Below are 19702 nucleotides of genomic sequence, written 5' to 3' on the forward strand. Positions count from 1 at the left end.
AAATGTGTAACCAGCGATGCCCGCCATTATGAAACCCACAGTTAGTGACGCGGAGGCCCCAGACAGGGTCACTCATAGATTTCTCCTTCACCAGACCAGCTCTTTACCCACCATCTTCTCCTTGAATGGATGAAAGCCCGGGCTGGGGGATCACATGTTCCCTCACCGGAGACAAATAGTCAATTGTCCTTTGACGAGTCCATGTCACGGTTGGTTCCAAAAACTGTCCCCTGGGATAATGGTTACTCCTCATCCACTGCTTTTCAAGAGTCTGCACCTTTTACCAGCAGACGTGAAAAACAATAGCACTGTTTTGTCTCAAAGACTTGATCTCAAAGACATTCAGCTCGCAGTGAACCACTCTGCATTCTGTGTGGCTGGCAGTGGTCCCGTTGACACAGGCGGGTGTCCTCTTCTGTATGCCACAGCCACTGCTCAGTCCGGACCCTGATGGTGCTGCTGGGACTCAGTAAAGAAGAAGTGTGGCCCAATGCAGTGTGGAGCAGAGTTTGCGATCCCTAGGGGATGCAGTGTTCTTATTTTTAATATCTGTTCAGAGATCAGTTGTCCTGGCTTGTGGGGAATGAAACAAATATGACAAAGGAACAGAATTTTTATCTTAATGTTATTTGATTTTTACTGATTTTACTTTTTTATTTTATATTTTTAAAATAGTTTTATTTATTTTTTTATGTTTATTGTATTGATTTAAGAGAAAGAGAGGAACATAGATCTGCTCCTATATGTGCCCTAACCAGGGATTGAACCGACAACCTCTGTGCCTGGGACAGTGCTCCGACCAACTGGGCCATCCAGCCAGCGCTAATTTTTATTGATTTTAATTGAGTAGCACCATGTTGTCAGTAGCATCATATTAGAGTAGTTCTAGATTGCCTGACCTGTGGTGGCACAGTGGATACAGCGTCAGCCTGGAATTCTGAGGTCGCCGGTTCAAAACCCTGGGCTTTCTCGGTCGAGGTGCATACAACAAACTATGAACAACTAAAGTGAAGCAACACTGAGGTCCAGTCCACAAATCTTCTTTGAGCACCTTCTATGTATCTGGCACTATGTTGTCATCAGGATCTTAGAGAAAAGAGTCCATTGATCAATTAGCACTTTCTGTCCTGGCAGTGATGTGAACATAGTATGACATGGTATACTCACCATCGCTGATCTCAGTCATCCTTAGGTGCTGGGTGGCTGGGGCTCCTTCCTGATCCCTGGGAGGAGACAGTTGTGGCACCTATACATAGTGTCACATAGGCCTCTCGCTGGCTTTCCCTCCCCTGCTGTGTCTGCCCTCCGCATTCTCCGGCAATTCCTGTAACCCACTCTTCACATCAGAGCGGAATGTTCTTTGCTGGAGTCTCTTTGAGGCTGACCAGATTTCTTTTTCAGATAGAGCCCACTGCAAACTTTGGTGATTCTCAACTATATTGCCTTTATTTAGTGAGAACATTTGCATATATTTACCTCATTGCCATACACTGGTCCCCCCTTATCCGTAGTTTCTCTTTCTGTGGTTTCGGTTGTCAACCACCATCCAAAAATATTTAATGGAAAATTCCAGAAGTAAACAACTTATAAGTTTTAAACTGAGCACTATTCTGAATAGTATGATGAAATATCACACCATCCCACTCTGTCCCCCCTGGGTCAGGAATCATCCCTTGTCCAGCGTCCCCGCACTGTATATACTCCACCCCCTCATGAGTCACTCAGTACACGTCTTGGTTGTCAACCAGCTGTCACAGCATCACAGCACTTGTGTTGGAGTAACCCTGAGTTTACTTAATATTGGCCCCAAAGTGCAAGACTAGTGATGCTGCAGTTTGAATATACCAAAGAGAAGCTGTAAGATGCTTCCTTTAAGTGAAGGGATATGTATATGTATGTATAGGAAAAAACATAGTGTATGGATATATTGCATTTTGTACTCTCCTGGATCTCAGGTATCCAGTGGCTCTTGGAATGGATCCCCTGTGGATGAGGGGGTCCTACTCTAATAAAACCTGTTTGCATAGGAGCTCTGTTTTCCCTTTTACATACATCTGCTGTATTATGTGTGTGGATGGTACATACCACCCTCTAGTACAGGCGTCCCCAAACTACGGCCCGTGGGCTGCATGCGGCCCCCTGAGGCCATTTATCCGCCCCCCCCCACCGCACTTCCGGAAGGGGCACCTCTTTCATTGGTGGTCAGTGAGAAGAGCACTGTATGTGGCGGCCCTCCAACGGTCTGAGGGACAGTGAACTGGCCCCCTGTGTAAAAGTTTGGGGACCCCTGCTCTAGTATGAGAGTTCAGAAGGGTGAGAGAGAGAGTGTGTGTGTGTGTGTGTGTGTGTGTGTGTGTGTGTGTGTGTGTATACACAGAGAGATTTTAAAAGATCAGCTCATGTAGTTGTGGGGGCTGGAAAGTCTAGAATATATAGGACTAGCAACTCTGGCAGGAGTTGATATAGTCTTGAGTTCAAGGACCCCCTAGGTGGAAAAATCCTCCTCTTTGGGTGACCTCAGGCTTTTTTCTGAAAGCTTTCAGCTGATTAGATGCAGCCCACTCATATTAAGGACAGTAATCTGTTTTACTCAGAGTCTACTGATTTAAATGTGAATCACATCTAAAAATTACCTTTACTATAATATTGAGGCTGGTGTCTGACCAGGCAACTGGGTACCATAGCCTAGCCAGTAAAACATAAAATTAACTATCATCTCATAGTTATAAAACCTGGTTGTAAAAACTCACCTCTGACTGGGATTTCCCCCTCCGCTGACTCACCTCACAACTCCGGAGACCACACCCCACTGCTTGCATTCGGGTCCAGGTCTCAGGTCTGCCTCTGGGGAATTAGACAGGGAAAGGAAAGAAAGGGGCTGACTGGGGAAATTGGAGGTCAGGTAAGGGGTGGAAGCAAGGATAACCCAGGACCTTGAAAGGTACGCTTCACCTATGACCAGGTTGCACAGTGATGCTCTTCATTCCAACCAACCGTGTGTTAGCTCACTAACCAACTGGCTGTGGCATTCAGACATCCCATGTGAATATTCTCCACCCTTGTCTGTCTTCCCAGGTGGATTACGATCGAGCACAGATGGTCCTCAGCCCTCCACTGTCAGGGTCCGACACCTACCCCAGGGGCCCCGCCAAACTACCTCAAAGTCAAAGCAAAGCAGGCTACTCCTCCAGCAGCCACCAGTACCCTTCTGGGTACCACAAAGCCACCCTGTACCACCACCCCGCCCTCCAGACCAGCTCACAGTACATCTCCACAGCTTCTTACCTGAGCTCCCTCAGCATCGCCTCCAGCACCTACCCCCCGCCCAGCTGGGGCTCCTCCTCAGACCAGCAGCCCTCCAGGGTGTCCCACGAACAGTTCCGGGCTGCCCTGCAGCTGGTGGTCAGCCCGGGAGACCCCAGGGAGTACTTGGACAACTTCATCAAAATTGGAGAAGGGTCAACAGGGATTGTATGCATCGCAACTGAGAAACACACAGGGAAACAAGTTGCAGTGAAGAAAATGGACCTTCGAAAGCAGCAGAGACGAGAACTGCTTTTTAATGAGGTAGATGCGTGTTCAGGTCATCCTTTCTTGCCTCTATGACACTTATTTCCCATTTCAGAAATAATACGTGTGCATTTTAGGACATTAGAAAACAGTGAGAATATCAATACAAGAATAACATCTCCCATAATCTTTCCTTCTGGTCTGTTTTATCCATGTGTGGCTGCTACCTTTATGAGGTACTTAATGTGTATAAGCCACTAATTCCAAAAATGTCACCCGCCCTGGCCGGTTGGCTCAGCGGTAGAGCGTCGGCCTAGCGTGCGGAGGACCCGGGTTCGATTCCCGGCCAGGGCACACAGGAGAAGCGCCCATTTGCTTCTCCACCCCTCCGCCATGCTTTCCTCTCTGTCTCTCTCTTCACCTCCCGCAGCCAAGGCTCCATTGGAGCAAAGATGGCCCGGGCACAGCGGATGGCTCTGTGGCCTCTGCCTCAGGCGCTAGAGTGGCTATGGTCGCAACATGGTGATGCCCAGGATGGGCAGAGCTTCGCCCCCTGGTGGGCAGAGCGTCGCCCCTGGTGGGCGTGCCGGGTGGATCCCGGTCGGGCGCATGCGGGAGTCTGTCTGACTGTCTCTCCCTGTTTCCAGCTTCAGAAAAATGAAAGAAAGAAAAAAAAAAAAATTAAAAAAAAAAAAAGATGTCACCAGAAGCAGCCACAAGGCAGCAGTTCCTGGAAGCTATCTCCAATAAACAGACCTTTTTATGCCTAAGTCATATTTGTCTTTACCTTCAAGACTCATCCTCTGTATTCAGCCCAAACCTCTCTCAATTTGACCCAGACACTCTCCCAGGAAGTTAAGTTGGTGTCACGTGGCCATACCCCTAGTAACTGTTTACTTAACTCACTTGGGAGACTCACCACTGGCTCACTCACCATGAGATAGTGATACTTTGACCAGGCTGACCCATCATAGAGTGTGCACAGTGCCTTCTAATGGAAATCCTTAGGGATATCTTATCCCACCCCCCTGAACAGGCAACTCAACTCCCTCTGTGGATGCCAGACTCTCGTGGTTCTGCCCATTCTCTCTCCTTATTCTCCCCCCATGCACGGTCTGGTTGACCTGCCATTTTCTCTAAATTTAGTAACTTGATTCCCTTTATTCCTACTAGCTATTCCCAATCAATTGTATTTATAGATGTCACCCCAAGAAAGAAGAAGCAAGTTTTACTGTCACCAGTCAAAAAGTGTCTTTCCATTTGCCCAGGTTGTGATAATGCGAGATTACCACCATGACAACGTGGTCGACATGTACAACAGCTACCTTGTCAGTGATGAGCTGTGGGTAGTCATGGAATTTCTAGAAGGTGGTGCCTTGACAGACATTGTGACCCATACCAGGTAAGTTCCTTTATTATCCAAACAATTCAAGGCATTTATTATTCTCCTCCAGAGTGAGGCCTCAATGACTATCTTTATGAACTCTTCATAAATTATAAACCCTTTGAAGTCTAGGACATGACTACCCTCTTCCTCTCTACTCCTCGGGTGCCTATAATATCATATATGTATAATTTATTCATTCAATTAACGTTCTCCTTGCCCTCCAGAAGTTTAATACCCTTTGATTTTAAATCAGCATGCTGTTGAGAATGAAGTTTTGGTAACAAATAGTAGAATTTTCCATTTTTACATAGATAGCTAAAACTAAGTTTCGTTGCTATGTGCTGATATACCAATGGTGCCAGGGGAAAGAAGGGGCTGCTGGAAGATCAGTCACAGTTTTATGTCATAACAACAGACCTGTATAACACAGAGAAATCCTTTGATTCTGTTTTTATTTTTCATGTGTATTTTTTTTTTGTTTTTTGATTTGTTTTAGTGAAAAGAGGGGAAGGCAGACACAGAGTCCCACATGCGCACCAATCAGGATCCACCCAGCAAGCCCACAGCCCACTAGGGGGTGATGCTCTGCCCATCTGGGGCCCTTGCTCCGTTGCAACTGGAGCCATTTTTTTTTTTGCCTGAGGTGGAGGCCATGGAGCCATCCTCAGTGCCTAGGGACAACTTACTCCATTGAGCCATGACTGCAGGACGGGAGGAGAAGAGAGAGATAGAGAGAGAAGCAAGAGTGGGAGGGGTGGAAAAGCAGATAGACGCTTCTCCTGTGTGCACTGAGCAGGAATCAAACCCAGGACCTTCACATGCCAGGCCAACACTCTACCACTGAGCCAACTGGCCAGGGCCTGATTCTGGTTTTAAATAGTCTTTCAAGTAATAATAGTTAATTACCATTCTTACATACTTCCCTGATATGTCAGCTGTGATCATTTTTTCAGATATTTAATCGATCACTTTTTATGTGCTGGACTCTGTCCTATAGTCTGGGGATACAAAAGACACAGAAAGTAAAGCTGAGAAACATTCCCTACCTATGCATTATACTACCTTTGCAGAATTGGAGAGATATTTGTAAGTAGCATAGAAGAATACCTGAATGTCCCTATCAGGGAGAGTCAAGAAAGGTTTCCATTAAAAGTATTTAGCAGCGTGGGAATGATTTGAAATTTTTCTCCATGAAAGAGATTGAAAATAAAGCAAAGAAAGGAAGATTAATTATAGAATAAAGTATTCTTATAGTAATAAAAAAAAATTTTCAGTTTAAGGTGATATCTGAGATGGGTTTGGAGAGGTAAAGAGGAGTTTACTAAGATGGAAAGTGGGAGGAAGAGGGCATTGCAAGCAGAGAAAAGAGTGGATAGTAAGACAGTGTTTCTCAAATATTAATATACAAATCACTCCTGGATCTTATTAAAATACAGATCCTGGTTTAATATGGAGGAGTATACCACTCTGCATTATATAAAGCTCCCAGGTGATACCAATGGACCATTTTGGAGAAGCAATGGTCTAGGAACAGACATACAAAATGTTACATTTGGGAAACTTTAAGTTTGGTCTTGCTAGTAAGCAAAATGCCAAAGAGTTAAGAGAAGATCATCATGAAGGAGAGACATTGGATTTTAGCTATTGTCACTGAAACGCCACCCAAATCATTAGTGAATCCAGGTGAACAACAATACAAGGAATGGAAGGAAACAAGAAAGCATTGGGAAACCCTGTGAAGAATCAAAGATGCTACTGTTTCTCCACTAAGATGAGGCAAAGTTCCAATCATGGCCCCTAAGCTCTCAGTCTGTGGTAGACCATCTAAAATCAAATGGGGGTCTCCTGGACTTTGTCACCAATATTTCAGCTGGTGGACTCCCGTGGTGTAGCCACGGACATGCCCACCCCCACAGTGCAGAAGATCATCTTAATTTGTAGCAAGAAATATACTAAAGAGACCTAAGAACAAGACAAATGTGAATTACATATAAATGATTAATAAAAATATATCTAAAAGAGAGGGTGTTTGGGTTTGTTTGTTTTTTGCTTCAGGGAGCTTCAGATAGCTACACACATTTCTCGAGTTCTCCCTTTGTTAAGTTTCTTTTCAGTTTCTATTTTGTAGCAAATGAAATATATTCCATCAAGAAAGTCACAGATTAGAAATACATACATTATAATGCCTGTGTTATCTCCTCTGAAACCAGAAATACCTCCTTCAGAGGGGAGCAGCCAGGAAATGTGGGAGCATGTACCCAGTGCTGACCCTGCCTTTCCCGTTCCCATGAACCATCTGTTAAAGTATCATCCATTCACACTTGGTTACTAGTGACTAATGAGGTCCAATTTCCTTCAGGACAGAAGGACCTGGAGCATAAGAAACCTCCAGTTCTCTGAGGAGGGAGAAGGGGCTAGTGAGAGGCAGGGCAAGTCTCAGAGATTCAAAGACCACTTTGCTTGAGTCTAGCCGTGGAGAGCACCATGGTTGTTCCCATTTCTAAGATGAGGAAAAAGAGACCTGAGGAAGTTAAAGGACTTGCCTGAGGTCACCTAGCAGATGCACCCGGACCCTTGGCTCTACACAGTGCACTCTTTCTGTAGGACCCTGGAGGTTTGGCGATACCTAAGGAATTACCTATAAGAGTCTAAGGAAGTGCATTTGCATCAATGACCTAAAAGCCAGCAAATGGGGGTCTCCTGCCTTTGGCTTATATTTGGCCCCTGTCATCCTCGTGCCCAGCCTTAGGTTCTGTGAATCAGATCCCAAAGACTTCTTTTGCCTTGCCTGTAGATTTTCCTGACATGGGCTGGTTCACTAGAACCCAAGAGAGCTACCTCTTTTGATCACTTCAGAGATATTCTTAAACCTGTCCTTGCTCCTTAAATGTTGCTTTCTCTCTAGAATGAATGAAGAACAGATAGCCACCGTGTGTCTGTCGGTTCTGAGAGCCCTCTCCTACCTTCACAATCAAGGAGTGATCCACAGGGACGTCAAGAGTGACTCCATCCTCCTGACAAGTGACGGGCGGGTAAGATTCTCATGTTTGGCTCCTCCGTGCTGTACCGTGTCACTTCGTCTGTGGTGGGTACTGTTCTCCGAAGAACAGTTACTTAGAATTCTACCTTTTGAGTCACAAGTCACCCACTGCCATGCCCGGCAGGTTCACAGGAAGGAAACTGCCATCCCCTGTGTCATCCTGTTAGTCAGAATTATCTGACTGGAATTTGATGGATAATTTTCCACCTTGACAATGAGTGTAGGAAGGACTAGAAACTATGAACATTTCTCTTTCTACCACCTTCTTGTGTTCTGTGTGGGAAGAGATGGCGTTTTCTCAGCTCTGTCCACCCTGTTCTTGTGACTGTGAATCACTGCAGCACATGTCAGAGTCGCCACAGGAAACAGATGTCAAACTGCTGCGGACAACTTGAGGAGAATTTCCTAAGGTGTGGGCAGATGAAGGAGAAAGTCATAGGGATTAGAAAGCGCACGAGGATCAGTGTGGTACTTGAGATGGAGTGCCACTCTTACCTGAAGAGGTGAGGTGGGGAACTGGTTCCTGGAAGCCGGAAATAGAGATTATTGTGTGAAGAGGGCTGTGTGGCAGGAGTCTGATATGCAGTGGACACCTGACCTCAGTGAACCTGCAGGCTGGGAACTCGGGGACTAATACCCCAACCTCACCCAGTTCCTTCCTGCCAGTCTCCTGTTGGCGCTCCCCATTGGCTAAAGCAAACTGGGAGTCCTCAGTGCAGCCTCCCAGGGCTCCGTGGGGTAGAATAGATCTAGAAGAACAGACAGGAGCTATTCATTACACCAGCATATCTCCAGGCCCAGACTCTGCCTTTCTCATCACTGCAACCTGTTCAGTGGATGCTGGTGAAAGTTATTAGCCACAGCTTCTTACAAAGGAACATCGATTCCAGTAGCCAAGAATAGAAAGAGTTGACATTTTAAGGAAGGCTTAAATGAAAGAGTTTTGCAGGATAGATAGTCACTATTTAGGTCTTTTTGTCCTCCCTGAAACTCCCATGAGAGATAACAGTCCTGGGGTGAATAGCCAGCCTCCCTTTGATGACCTGGGGTAACAACCCAGCAACCTCAGCCAGTTGGAAAACATTCATGTCACCTCAGAATTTGCCCAGAAATGGTCAGAGGGCAGCCAGAGGAAAATGCCCAAGCCCTTTGGCTTTTATTCTTTTGTTTTACAAAGATTGTCAATTTTATTGCAAAAAATTCACGTATACATACATGCATATGTATATATACACACATACACACACGCATAAAAATGGTGTGGCAAAAGTAGGTTTACAGCTGTGCGTATGCAAAACAGAGTTTATTCTTATATTATTTATCAATTATTGTGCTGTTTTCCATACAAATAACTGTGGACCTACTTTTGCCCAACCCTGTGTATGTGTATGTGTCGATAAAATTTGCAAATTGGGATTACATTTAATGGACAGTTTTAAAACCTGCTCTAACTAAAAAAAAAAAAAATTTAAGAGTGTGTCTAGCAGTCAGTTTTTGCTACATAATGAACTATACTCTACAGTGAGTGGCCTAAAACAACAGCTATATATTTGCTCATAATTCTGAGACAGCACCTGTGCTGACCTCGGCTGGGACAGCTCACGTGCTTCATGTGTCATCTGCTCAGCTCTGTTGTATTTGTGGTCACTCTGCAATTGATGGCCTCACGCATTCGCCTGGTGCTTGGCTGGCGCTTGGCCAGGGCAGTGGCGGTCATGGCCACGTGCCTCTCATCTCCCAGCGGACTAGCCCAGGCTTACTCACCTGCTGCCTAGGGCGAGGCTCCCAGGAGCAGCAAGCAAGGCAAGCACCGATGCACACACGCTTCTGAACCCTCCACTTACAAACATCATGTTTGCTGATATCCTTTGGCCAGAGTACGTCACATGGTCAAGCCTAGGTGTAAGGGTTGGAGAAATAGACTGCACCTCTTGGTGGGAGAGGTGCAGTCATACTGCAATGGGATAAGGATGCAGGCAGGCGAAGAACATGTTGCCTTTTTTGCACAATCTCCCACAGAACAGGAGAGCTGTAGGGAAAGGGTAGGGACCCTTCCCTGGCCTGACTCAGGAAACACTGACGTGAGGCCCCATGACCTCAGAACAGTATTTTCGAAGCATCGAAACTAGTCCACTGATTGGCTCTGGGGAAGGGTGCTTGCAGAAAGAGCAATGCGGGGCCCTGTCAAGCCAGGCTTTCTCCCCTTGTTCCCGGAGACATCAGCTTTCTTGTTGTCAGTACATGTCAGGTGTCAAAGTCAGGTGTGAGACTATGTAATTATATAAGCGGTTTTCTTAAAGCTATCCCCACCCCACAATGCATCAAGGGTTATTAAGTCACTCAGCAACATTCTCAAGGACAGAAGCTAGGTGTCAGACGTCGTCTGCTTTTTCACGTACCCAACGCAAAGCTCACAGGAACCGGCACATTGTTCGTGCCTGTAGTCTGACTGGTTTGTTCAGTCACCCGTACAATAAATATTAGCTGAAAGTCAGCTGTGTGCCGTGGATGGTTCTAGGTCCTAAGAAGGAGCAAAGCAAAATTACTATGTCATTAAGCTTATGGAGATGTAATAATAAACAAGTAGGTAAATAGGCAAATAAAATCACCACCAGACAGGGGCTGATAAGTGCTCAGGTTGCTGTAATTAATTCATTTAAGCAGGGTAAAGGGGTGGAGAGTAATGGGGCAGAGGGGACCCTTCTGAAGTGGTGACATTAGAGACTCGTGACAGGTGGGGCGGGTGGCTCTTAGCAGTGAGACTGCTCCAGAAAGAGGGACACGCATGTTGAGAGGATCCTGGGCTCTTTCAGATGTGCCATTCTCATTTCAGAACAATGCACCATAGTGACTTCAATGGGTTTCTTCAGTTTCTGTAAAGAAAGGAAACCTATTTTTTTTTTTTTAAGTAGGAGTGTGGCTATTCTAAGAAAAGGCTGAGAGTACAGTTTACGCTATTCCATTGGAACATGGAGTTTTATAGAGAAGACATTTTCTTTCATTTATTGTCATTATAACAAATCACGCCAACACCGAAGGTCTTAAATCAAAAGTCATTTTAGCACTCTTATGGGGCTCTGATAACTGGCTCTGGGGTTAGATGATGCATCTAGGAATCTTCTGGAGTCACGTGACAGGTGGTTAGTGCTGGCTGATAGCAGACGCTCAGCCAGAGATGTCAACCAGAACACCTAACAGGCGTCCCCAAACTACGGCCCGCGGGGCGCATGCAGCCCCCTGAGGCCATTTATCCGGCCCCCCACTGCACTTCCGGAAGGGCCACCTCTTTCATTGGTGGTCAGTGAGAGGAGCACTGTATGTGGCGGCCCTCCAACGGTCTGAGGGACAGAGATCTGGCCCTCTGTGTAAAATGTTTGGGGACCCATATGGCCTCTCTGTGTGGCCTGCCTCACAGTGTGGAGGCTGGATTCCAAGAGCGAGCATCCCGAGAAAGCAAGGTGGAGGTACCTGGCATATTTATGACCTGGCCTCCAAGTCACAGAGCATCACTTCCACTGTCGTCATAGCTCCTCCAGATTCAGAGGGAGGGTACACAAAACCTTCCTCAGTGACAGGAGTTCATGGACTGGGCGATATTGTTGGAATTTGGGGAAAATATTGTCTGTCACACAAGGTGTCCTGGGTTCTTTTCCTGTTGGGAGATGTTCACTGTCATTAGCCCTCAGAGAAAAGCAAATTAAAACTAGAAGATACCACTGCACCTTTATCAAATGGCTAAAAGGAAGAATAATGACACCACTTATTCATCTATGGCCGGTGGGAATGTAAAGTGGGACAGCCACTCTGAAAATCTGTTAGACATCTTTCAAAACTAAAAACGGACTTCCCATGTGACATATACTTCAGAGAAATGGAAACTCATTTCAGCACGTTGACTTGCACACAATTGTTTACAGCCGTTTTATTCATAATAACCCAGACCTGGAAACTCTTCAAATGTTCTTAAAAGGGTGAGTGATTGAACAGACTGTGATATATCTATACTATGGAATACCACTCAGCAAAAACAAACAAACAAAAGCAAAACAGAAACACACAAAAAGTGGATACTAAATGAACCTCAGTGAAATTATGTTGAGTGAAAAAAAAAAGCCAATCTAAAAGAGACACACTCCATAATTACATTTATGTAACATTTGTGAGATAATACAATGATAGAAGTAATACAGCAAATTAGCAGTTGCCAGGGATTAGGTACTAGAGGGATTAGGGATTAGCAGTGTGTGGCTATGCAGGGCTAGCACAAGGGAGTCTTATGCTAAGGATACAGCTGGGTTCTTGATTTTGGACATGGTTATGCAAGGCTACACTGTAATAAAATTGCATAGTATATACACACATACATACACAACATGCACAAATGAGTTCAGGTACAATTGATGAACCCTGAATAGGCTCTACGGACTATACTACCAACATCAATTTCTTGGTGTTGATATTGAAATACAGTTGGATAAGATGTTAACATTAGGGAGGGTTGGATGCACATTTCTTTGCAACCTCCTTATTATTTCAAAATAAAAATACAGACTTGAAAGGATAAATCCTTCTGGCCTTTTCAGTGACTAGAAGGGAGATTATTTGCTATCAACTGAAAGTTAATTGTTCCCTATTTGTCCATGGCAGAAATAATGTCTAGTGAGTCACTAACTTGTCTTAAACAAGGGGAATATGGTGTTTGGGGCTAGAAGGGGGAAATAAGTGGCGTGTCACAGAGTGGTTGCACGAACTACATGAATTCATTCATCTAAAACCAGCAGAAGTAACCAGGGATAGGGGAGATGCTCAGAGAGGCGATCCCAGCCCCATCTTTATGGTGAAGGGTTGAGTAATGTCATCCACAATCTGTCCTCAGCCTGAGGCTTGCATTTGAGAAGTGCTATTCAGGGGCCACTAGAGAGTGAATGATTAACTTTATCAAATTCATTGGCTGGAATAAAATTCAAACCTATCAAGCCCAGTGCATCTATTAAAAAAGGATGCACACAAGTGGTCTTTATGTTTGTTTGTTTTTACTATTAATTGATTCCCACAATTTAAAAATTGAGAGATTTCACATAAAATTTACATTTCTGTCTTCCCTGTAAAAATATCAACATATCTGATAACACTGTGCCTGAATTCAGGCATGGCAGTCGTGGAGCTGGTATGTCAGGGTGAGTAGCTTGAGACCAGACACTGCTGGTCCCCCACCTATAACTTCCCTTGTCAGTGCTCACTAGCTCCACCTCCAAATGCCACCACCTGCATCACTTTATCTGGGGACTTTCTCTGGCCACCATCATCTGCTTTTCTAGTACAAAGTAGGCTAGAAATTCCATGGAGTTAACATGTACACCCCCCACTCTCACCCTTGGGTGGAATAGAAGTCCCCCAGCTTTCTCAGCAGGATTAAGCTAGTTCACACTGTGGTAAGTTGCTTGGTAATTAACCTGAGACTGACTGTCTCGCCTTCTGTGTTGCTCTTCCTTCCCCATTTCCCTACTAGTATTCCCTGTGTCTGCCCAGCACTGAATCCTTGTTTCAGCTGTGCTTCCAGGGAGCCCAGACTAACAGCGCCCAGAGACAATGCAGTGTGTCTGTGACTCTCTCCCGCAGGGTCTGTAGTCAGGGAGAAGAACAGGTAAGGGGCACAGGCTGGCAACCAGGGCTTTATGACTGTCCCTGCCCTCTTCACTGTGCCCTGACAATCAGCAGGAATTCAGTGTCTCCTGATCAAGGGTATGTCCCCACATGGACCATTTAATTCACTGATATTATTTGCCTGGCTCACTTAGGCATTTGAGTTTTGTTCTAACTCAAATAACTAGAATTTTATTAGTCAAAGACTTGAAGGTTATCTCCCAAATGCTCTTCTTAAATAAACAGAAACTTGGGCATATTAAATAGCTTTCCTTTTTTTTTTTTTTTTTTTTTTTTTTTTACAAAAAATTATATTATTACCGGTATTCCTTATTTATGTAGATACAGGTTACTGTCTAGTTTCCTTCCATTCTGAAAAGGTCACTGAATATTTTTGTAGGGCTAGCTGTGTAGTAACAAATTAAATTCATTCTTTTACAATAGTCTCTGAGATACACCGAGTCTCTGTCTGTCCTCCCTTCCTTGCTGCTGCACAGAGGTTACTTTTGCTAATGCAGAAAGCACAGCATGAGAAGTCAGGACACTCAGGTGTGAGCCTGCTCGAATACTGTTGTACGGTCTCAGGCAAGTCTCCATCGCTCTCTGCACACCATCAGATGTCAGAGGGACTGGCTGAGGTCTCCACGCTGTTCCAGCTTCGCCAGGGGGACACCCTCTCTTTCCTCTAGGGTATGCCAGCTGGAGAAGTGGGCTGTGAGCTGGGGGCATCATCATCAGTCGGGTCCCTCCTATTACCTCCCTCAGTTCCTTTATCCCAGGTCATTGCTCTTCTTCTTCTTCTTCTTCTTCTTCTTCTTCTTCTTCTTCTTCTTCTTTTTTTTTTTTTTTTTTGCTGTAGGAGGGTACATTTTTAAAAATTTTTATTTAGAAAATTAAATTTAACAGGGTGACATTGATCAATAAGAGTACATAGGTTTCAGGTAAACATTTCTATAACATTTGAACTGTTGATTATGTTGTATACCCATCACCCAAAGTCAAATCATTCTGTCACTGTATATACTGCTCACAAAAATTAGAGATATTTCAGAATAAATATGAAGCTATGAAATATCCCCTAATTTCTGTGAGCAGTATATTTGTCTCTCTTTACTCCCCCCCCCCCCCAGCCCCATTCTGTTTCACACCTGTAGCTACCTTGTAGCTATCGTTTGCTCTGCCTTCCATGTTTTTGTGGTGACTCTGATCCCTAGCCAGGACACGTTGAGATGGATAGGATTTCAGGGTTAAATAGCAGCTTTGTCTGAGCTCTAAGCTCTACTCCTCATCCAGTCCCCATGGAACAAGCTCTATCTCCTCCTTTTAGGGGGCGAGCAATGTGCTAGTGACAGTTCTCTTAGCCCAACTGTACTAGTGGCACAAAGGTGGTTTCCCAAGCCAAAACACTGTACAATTCTATCGAAGATGAGGCTCAGCTCAGAGTCTGTGTGACTAGCTTTTAAGATCTGCCCACAGTTCCTTATTATACTCATTACTTGAGTTCTCATTTTCTACTTGCAGATTTATTTGGACAAATGTTGCATGCAATTATGCTCTTTCAGAAAATTGTCTCTTTTATATACTTGGATGAGTTAAAAAAAATTATGCAGAAGCACTTCTACTCCTCCAACAGAACAGGCTGAGCGGCCACGTGTTGAGTTTCAACTTCTCATCTTCCATTTTGCCAGGGAGACAATTATTAGCCTGGCAGGATTGGGGTCTTTTCTTTGTGCCCAGAAAGAGAAAGCCACACTAGAGGTATTGACATTAAAAACTGCTAATACCAAAATGCAAATACATTCACTTCCTTGATCATGCAGGTCTCTTAAATTTACCAGCAAACAATATATTGGCAAAACGGTTCCTCTTCTGCCATCTGTGTAGCAGGGTTATAAATCTACCCCTACTCGAGCTTGGGAAGGCACTGCTCACTCATGCGCACACACAATTATCTTTTCACTGATTTTTAAAACTAACCTAGACTTCTTCCCAAAGCTCTATGGACTAGATGTTTTTTTTCAAAACTTAAAAAACTCAATCTATTAGATTTAGTCTGCTTAAATAATTTAAACATTGCTTATCAGAATTCATCCACATTATTATTATAAGGTTTAACTGATACCTTTAAACATTCAGTCTCTCTGATGTGGCCACTACCTCCTCCCTGTCCATACTTAGCACTCCCCTGTTTCTCAAGGTGGAGTCCGAGGGAATAAGGGACAAATGGGAGTTATGGAACCTCAGGGTGAAGGAGGTCAGATTATCTTTTGATCAAGACTATCTTTTGATCCTCTCTGGTCCCTGCCGTGACAAACCTGACCTATTCTCTTGGACTGGTGGCCACCGAGGATTAATAGGTCCCATTAGCTGTGGTTTTGCAGGAGGATGCCTCGGCTGTTCCATACACTTCCAGGCTCTTGCCACAAGTCTTGAAAGCCATCCTGGGGGCTGCCTCCTCCTGTCAACTGCAGGCTTACCCTGGACACTTCCACATTCCCTCCCTGAGATTTGATGGAGCTTCTGCACGCCATGCAAGTTCCTTTCCTTTGTGTGGGGATAGATGCTATCCAGGTATTTGATTCTCCAAACACCTGTCCTCAGTAAGTCAATGATGTTTCCTGGAAGCTGGTAACATTGCCTCAGGTCACATCTGTCTACTCTGTTGTGCCATCTCTTCATGGAGATCATATTGGACATAGCTAAGGTTGGTCTTCAACTGGTGATCATTAGTATTTCTATACTCATTGTTAAAATATTGCAGGATTTTTATGTTTGTTGGTTAATGTCCACTGTTTCAAGTGATTAGAGTATCTGACACTCCTTTGTCTCATTAAAGATGATAATGCCCCCAAGATAACTTCAGGATACCATTTAATGTTATGTCTAGATTCTGACTGGTCTAGATGAAAATGACTATTAAATATTTTGAATACTGCCACTGATGAGAGATGCATGCATGTGGCTCCTCCTCTCCCTTCTTTGTGTGGGGATTTATGCTACTTAGACATAGCTGAAGCCCACCGTCATCTGCTTGGGGTGGTGGGAAGTGTTGAATAATAAATAGTTGAAGCCTGACCATCAAATCACTGCTCTTTGTCCTCTTCTCCAAATAACCACAGGATAAAAGGTATGAACTGGAGGATTTCTCACTTTTATGAATTGTAGATTCTTTTCAAAATAGGGCACCAAGGATTATGGAACCAGTGCCAGGGCTTTCTTTTTCACACCACATGGAAGTGTGGGTTTGATGCTTGATTTGCTAAAGCCATTGAGAAAATCATCTCTCCAATAAACCCGCTTTCTCTAGGTTTATCTGGGGCAATATAGTTTCCTTCCACCCCAAACCACAACACTTACATGGGTCTGATTAGAAAGAAGATTGTGAACAAGGAAATGGAAGAAGAAAAAACACATTAATAATTTCCAAAATATTTGCTCTTTCATCTGAGATTTAACTTTGATTCTAGAAACAGCTGTCTTCAATAAGGCAGTGATGCTTTCAGAAATAGCACCAATGTGTCTATTATCTGACCTGCTATCACATATCTGTGTCAATATAAAAAAAATCTATCCAGGAACATGTATTTTTTGAATATCTACTGGTTTCTCAGTTCAGAAGGAACACAGTAAAGCCTCACAAGTAAAAGACAGAGCTGTTGCCCCTGAGGAATATCATTTCTATCTAGAAGGACAAAAGCAGCATCAAAAATACAGTTCAAGATTGATTAAGTGCTGAATTCTCTCAAATTTGGAGAGGGGAGAGATCAATATGGGCTCCTGAGAAAAATTCTGGGGGAAGTAAAAAGTGAATGGCCTTGAGGTATTCTTTAGGATTTCCTTTCCCACTAAGATTAGGAAAGAGCAAAGATGTCCCTTCTCGCCAGTCCTTTTCAGCATCATACTAGAAGTACTAACTAATTCAATAAGATAAGAAAAATAAGTAAAATGTGTATAGTTTGGGAAGAAATAACTGTCTTTATTCACAGACAACATGATGTTCTATGTAGAAAATCCAAAAGAATCGCCTGACTAGGCGGTGGTGCAGTGGATAAAGCATCAGACTGGCATGCAGAGGACCCAGGTTCAAGACCCCAAAGTCATCAGCTTGGCGCAGGCTTATCTGGTTGAGCAAGGCTCACCAGCTTGAGCCCAAGATCGCTGGCTCGAGCAAGGGGTCACTTGGTCTGCTGTAGCCCCCTGGTCCAGGCACATATGAGAAAGCAACCAATGAACAACTAAGGTGCTGCAATAAAGAACTGATGCTTCTTTTTTTGTGTGGCAGAGACAGAGAGAGTCAGAGAGAGGGACAAATAGGGACAGATAGGAAGAGTGAGAGATGAGAAACATCAATTCCTCATTGCGGCTTCTTAATTGTTCATTGATTGATTTCTCATATGTGCCTTGACCGGGGGACTACAGCAGACCGAGTGACCCCTTGCTCGAGCCAGTGACCTTGGGCTCAAGCTGGTGAGCCTTGCTCAAACCCAATGAGCCCGTGCTCAAGCTGGCAACCTCAGGATCTCGAACCTGGGTCCCTCTGCATCCCAGCCCGGTGCTCTATCTTCTGCGCCACCACCTGGTCAGGCAAGAACTGATGCTTCTTATCTCTCTCGCTTCCTGTCTGTCTGTCCCTATCTGTCCCTCTCTCTGTCTCTCCCTGTGTCTGTCACACAAAAAAAGAAAATCCAAAAGACTCAATCTACAAGAAGAACTCCTAGAACTAATAAGCAATTATATCAAGGTTGCAGGATATATAATTAATATACAGAAGTCAACCACTTTCCTATATAACAGCATGAACAAATGGAATTTGAAAGTAAAAACAAAATGCTATTTATATTAGCACCCCTCCCAAAATTTAAATACTTAAATATAAATTTAACAAAATTTATACTAGATCTATATAAGCAAAAGTCCAATTAATGAGATCAAAGAACTAAATAAATGGAGAGATATTCCATGTTCATGGATAGAAAAACTCAATATTGTCAAAATGTCAGTTTTTCCCAACTTAATCTTTAGATTCAATGTAATCTCAGTCATAATCCCAACAAGTTACTTTGTGAATATTTACAAACTAATTATAAAGTTTATACAGAGAGGCAAAAGATCAATACAATACATAGCCAACAAGTATTAAAGAAGAACAAAGTTGCAAGACTGATGCTACCTGACTTTAGTGAAATACCCCACTGTCAGCTTTCTAGAAAATGTGGTATTGATAAAATGATAGATAAATAGACTAATTGAACAGAATAGAGAACCCAAAATATACCCACATAAATATAGTCAACTGATCTTTGACAAAAGATTAAAGGCAATAAAATGGAACAAAGATGATCTTTTCAAAAAATGGTGCTCAAACAACTGGATATCCACATGCAAAAATTACTGTTAAATCTAGATACAGAAATTATACTATTCACAAAAATTAACTCCATGTTGAACATATACTATGTGGAAGTTGAACATATACTATGTGGAAGTATAGGTGCAGAATGAAGGAGAAGAGGTCTGCATTAAAGCATGGGAAACCGAGGAATATTCAGCAAGAGTATGTAAAAAGAGAAGAGGTGAGAGTTTGGACCTGAACCCTAGGTAGCCCAAGTATTTAAGGTCTAGACAGCGAAAGTAGAGCCAGAAAAAAATTGCTGGAAAAAGTTCAGAGAGGGTATGAAGAGATCAAGAGAGAATTTGTGCCTGTAAGACTGCAACTTTGATCTATGGAAATTTGAACTGCAGACAGCTATTCTGAACCTTTGCCAGCCAATACCCAAACCATTGCTGTCTTTGAGTGTATTCTAACATCAGTAACAACCCTAAGTGGCAGTCCTTTTCCATGAGGCCATCCGAAGTTCATAACAAACCATCATATACAGGAATTATGCCTTCCCGAAATAAATGGAATCCCTGTCATCTGGAATAAAGGGTATTTAATGGTGCAGTATATTCGTAAGAGTATTCTTGAAAGCCTCAGCGCAAGAGTCTTTGGTTTTTCTTTTATGACATCTTAGATAAATAACATACATATACATTAGCTCATTAGGGCAACCACCTCATACCTATAGTAACACCCAGTTTTGATGCCAGTATTTCCATTTGCACTGATGTTCACATTGGCA

The 19702-nt window shown here is 43.6% G+C and overlaps 1 protein-coding gene across 2 annotated transcripts in view; it reads left to right on the forward strand.

Annotated features, from left to right (window-relative positions):
- PAK5 (p21 (RAC1) activated kinase 5) overlaps nt 1–19702 on the forward strand; it is a 278473-nt gene that overhangs the window by 249496 nt on the left and 9275 nt on the right. For both annotated transcript variants that reach the window (XM_066387157.1, XM_066387158.1), the window contains exons 5-7: nt 3076–3567; nt 4779–4912; nt 7803–7929. In XM_066387157.1, coding sequence (XP_066243254.1) covers nt 3076–3567; nt 4779–4912; nt 7803–7929 — 753 coding nt within the window. The remainder of the gene's footprint in view (nt 1–3075; nt 3568–4778; nt 4913–7802; nt 7930–19702) is intronic.

The sequence above is a fragment of the Saccopteryx leptura genome, chromosome 5, assembly GCF_036850995.1.
Source record: "Saccopteryx leptura isolate mSacLep1 chromosome 5, mSacLep1_pri_phased_curated, whole genome shotgun sequence".
NCBI lineage: Eukaryota > Metazoa > Chordata > Mammalia > Chiroptera > Emballonuridae > Saccopteryx > Saccopteryx leptura.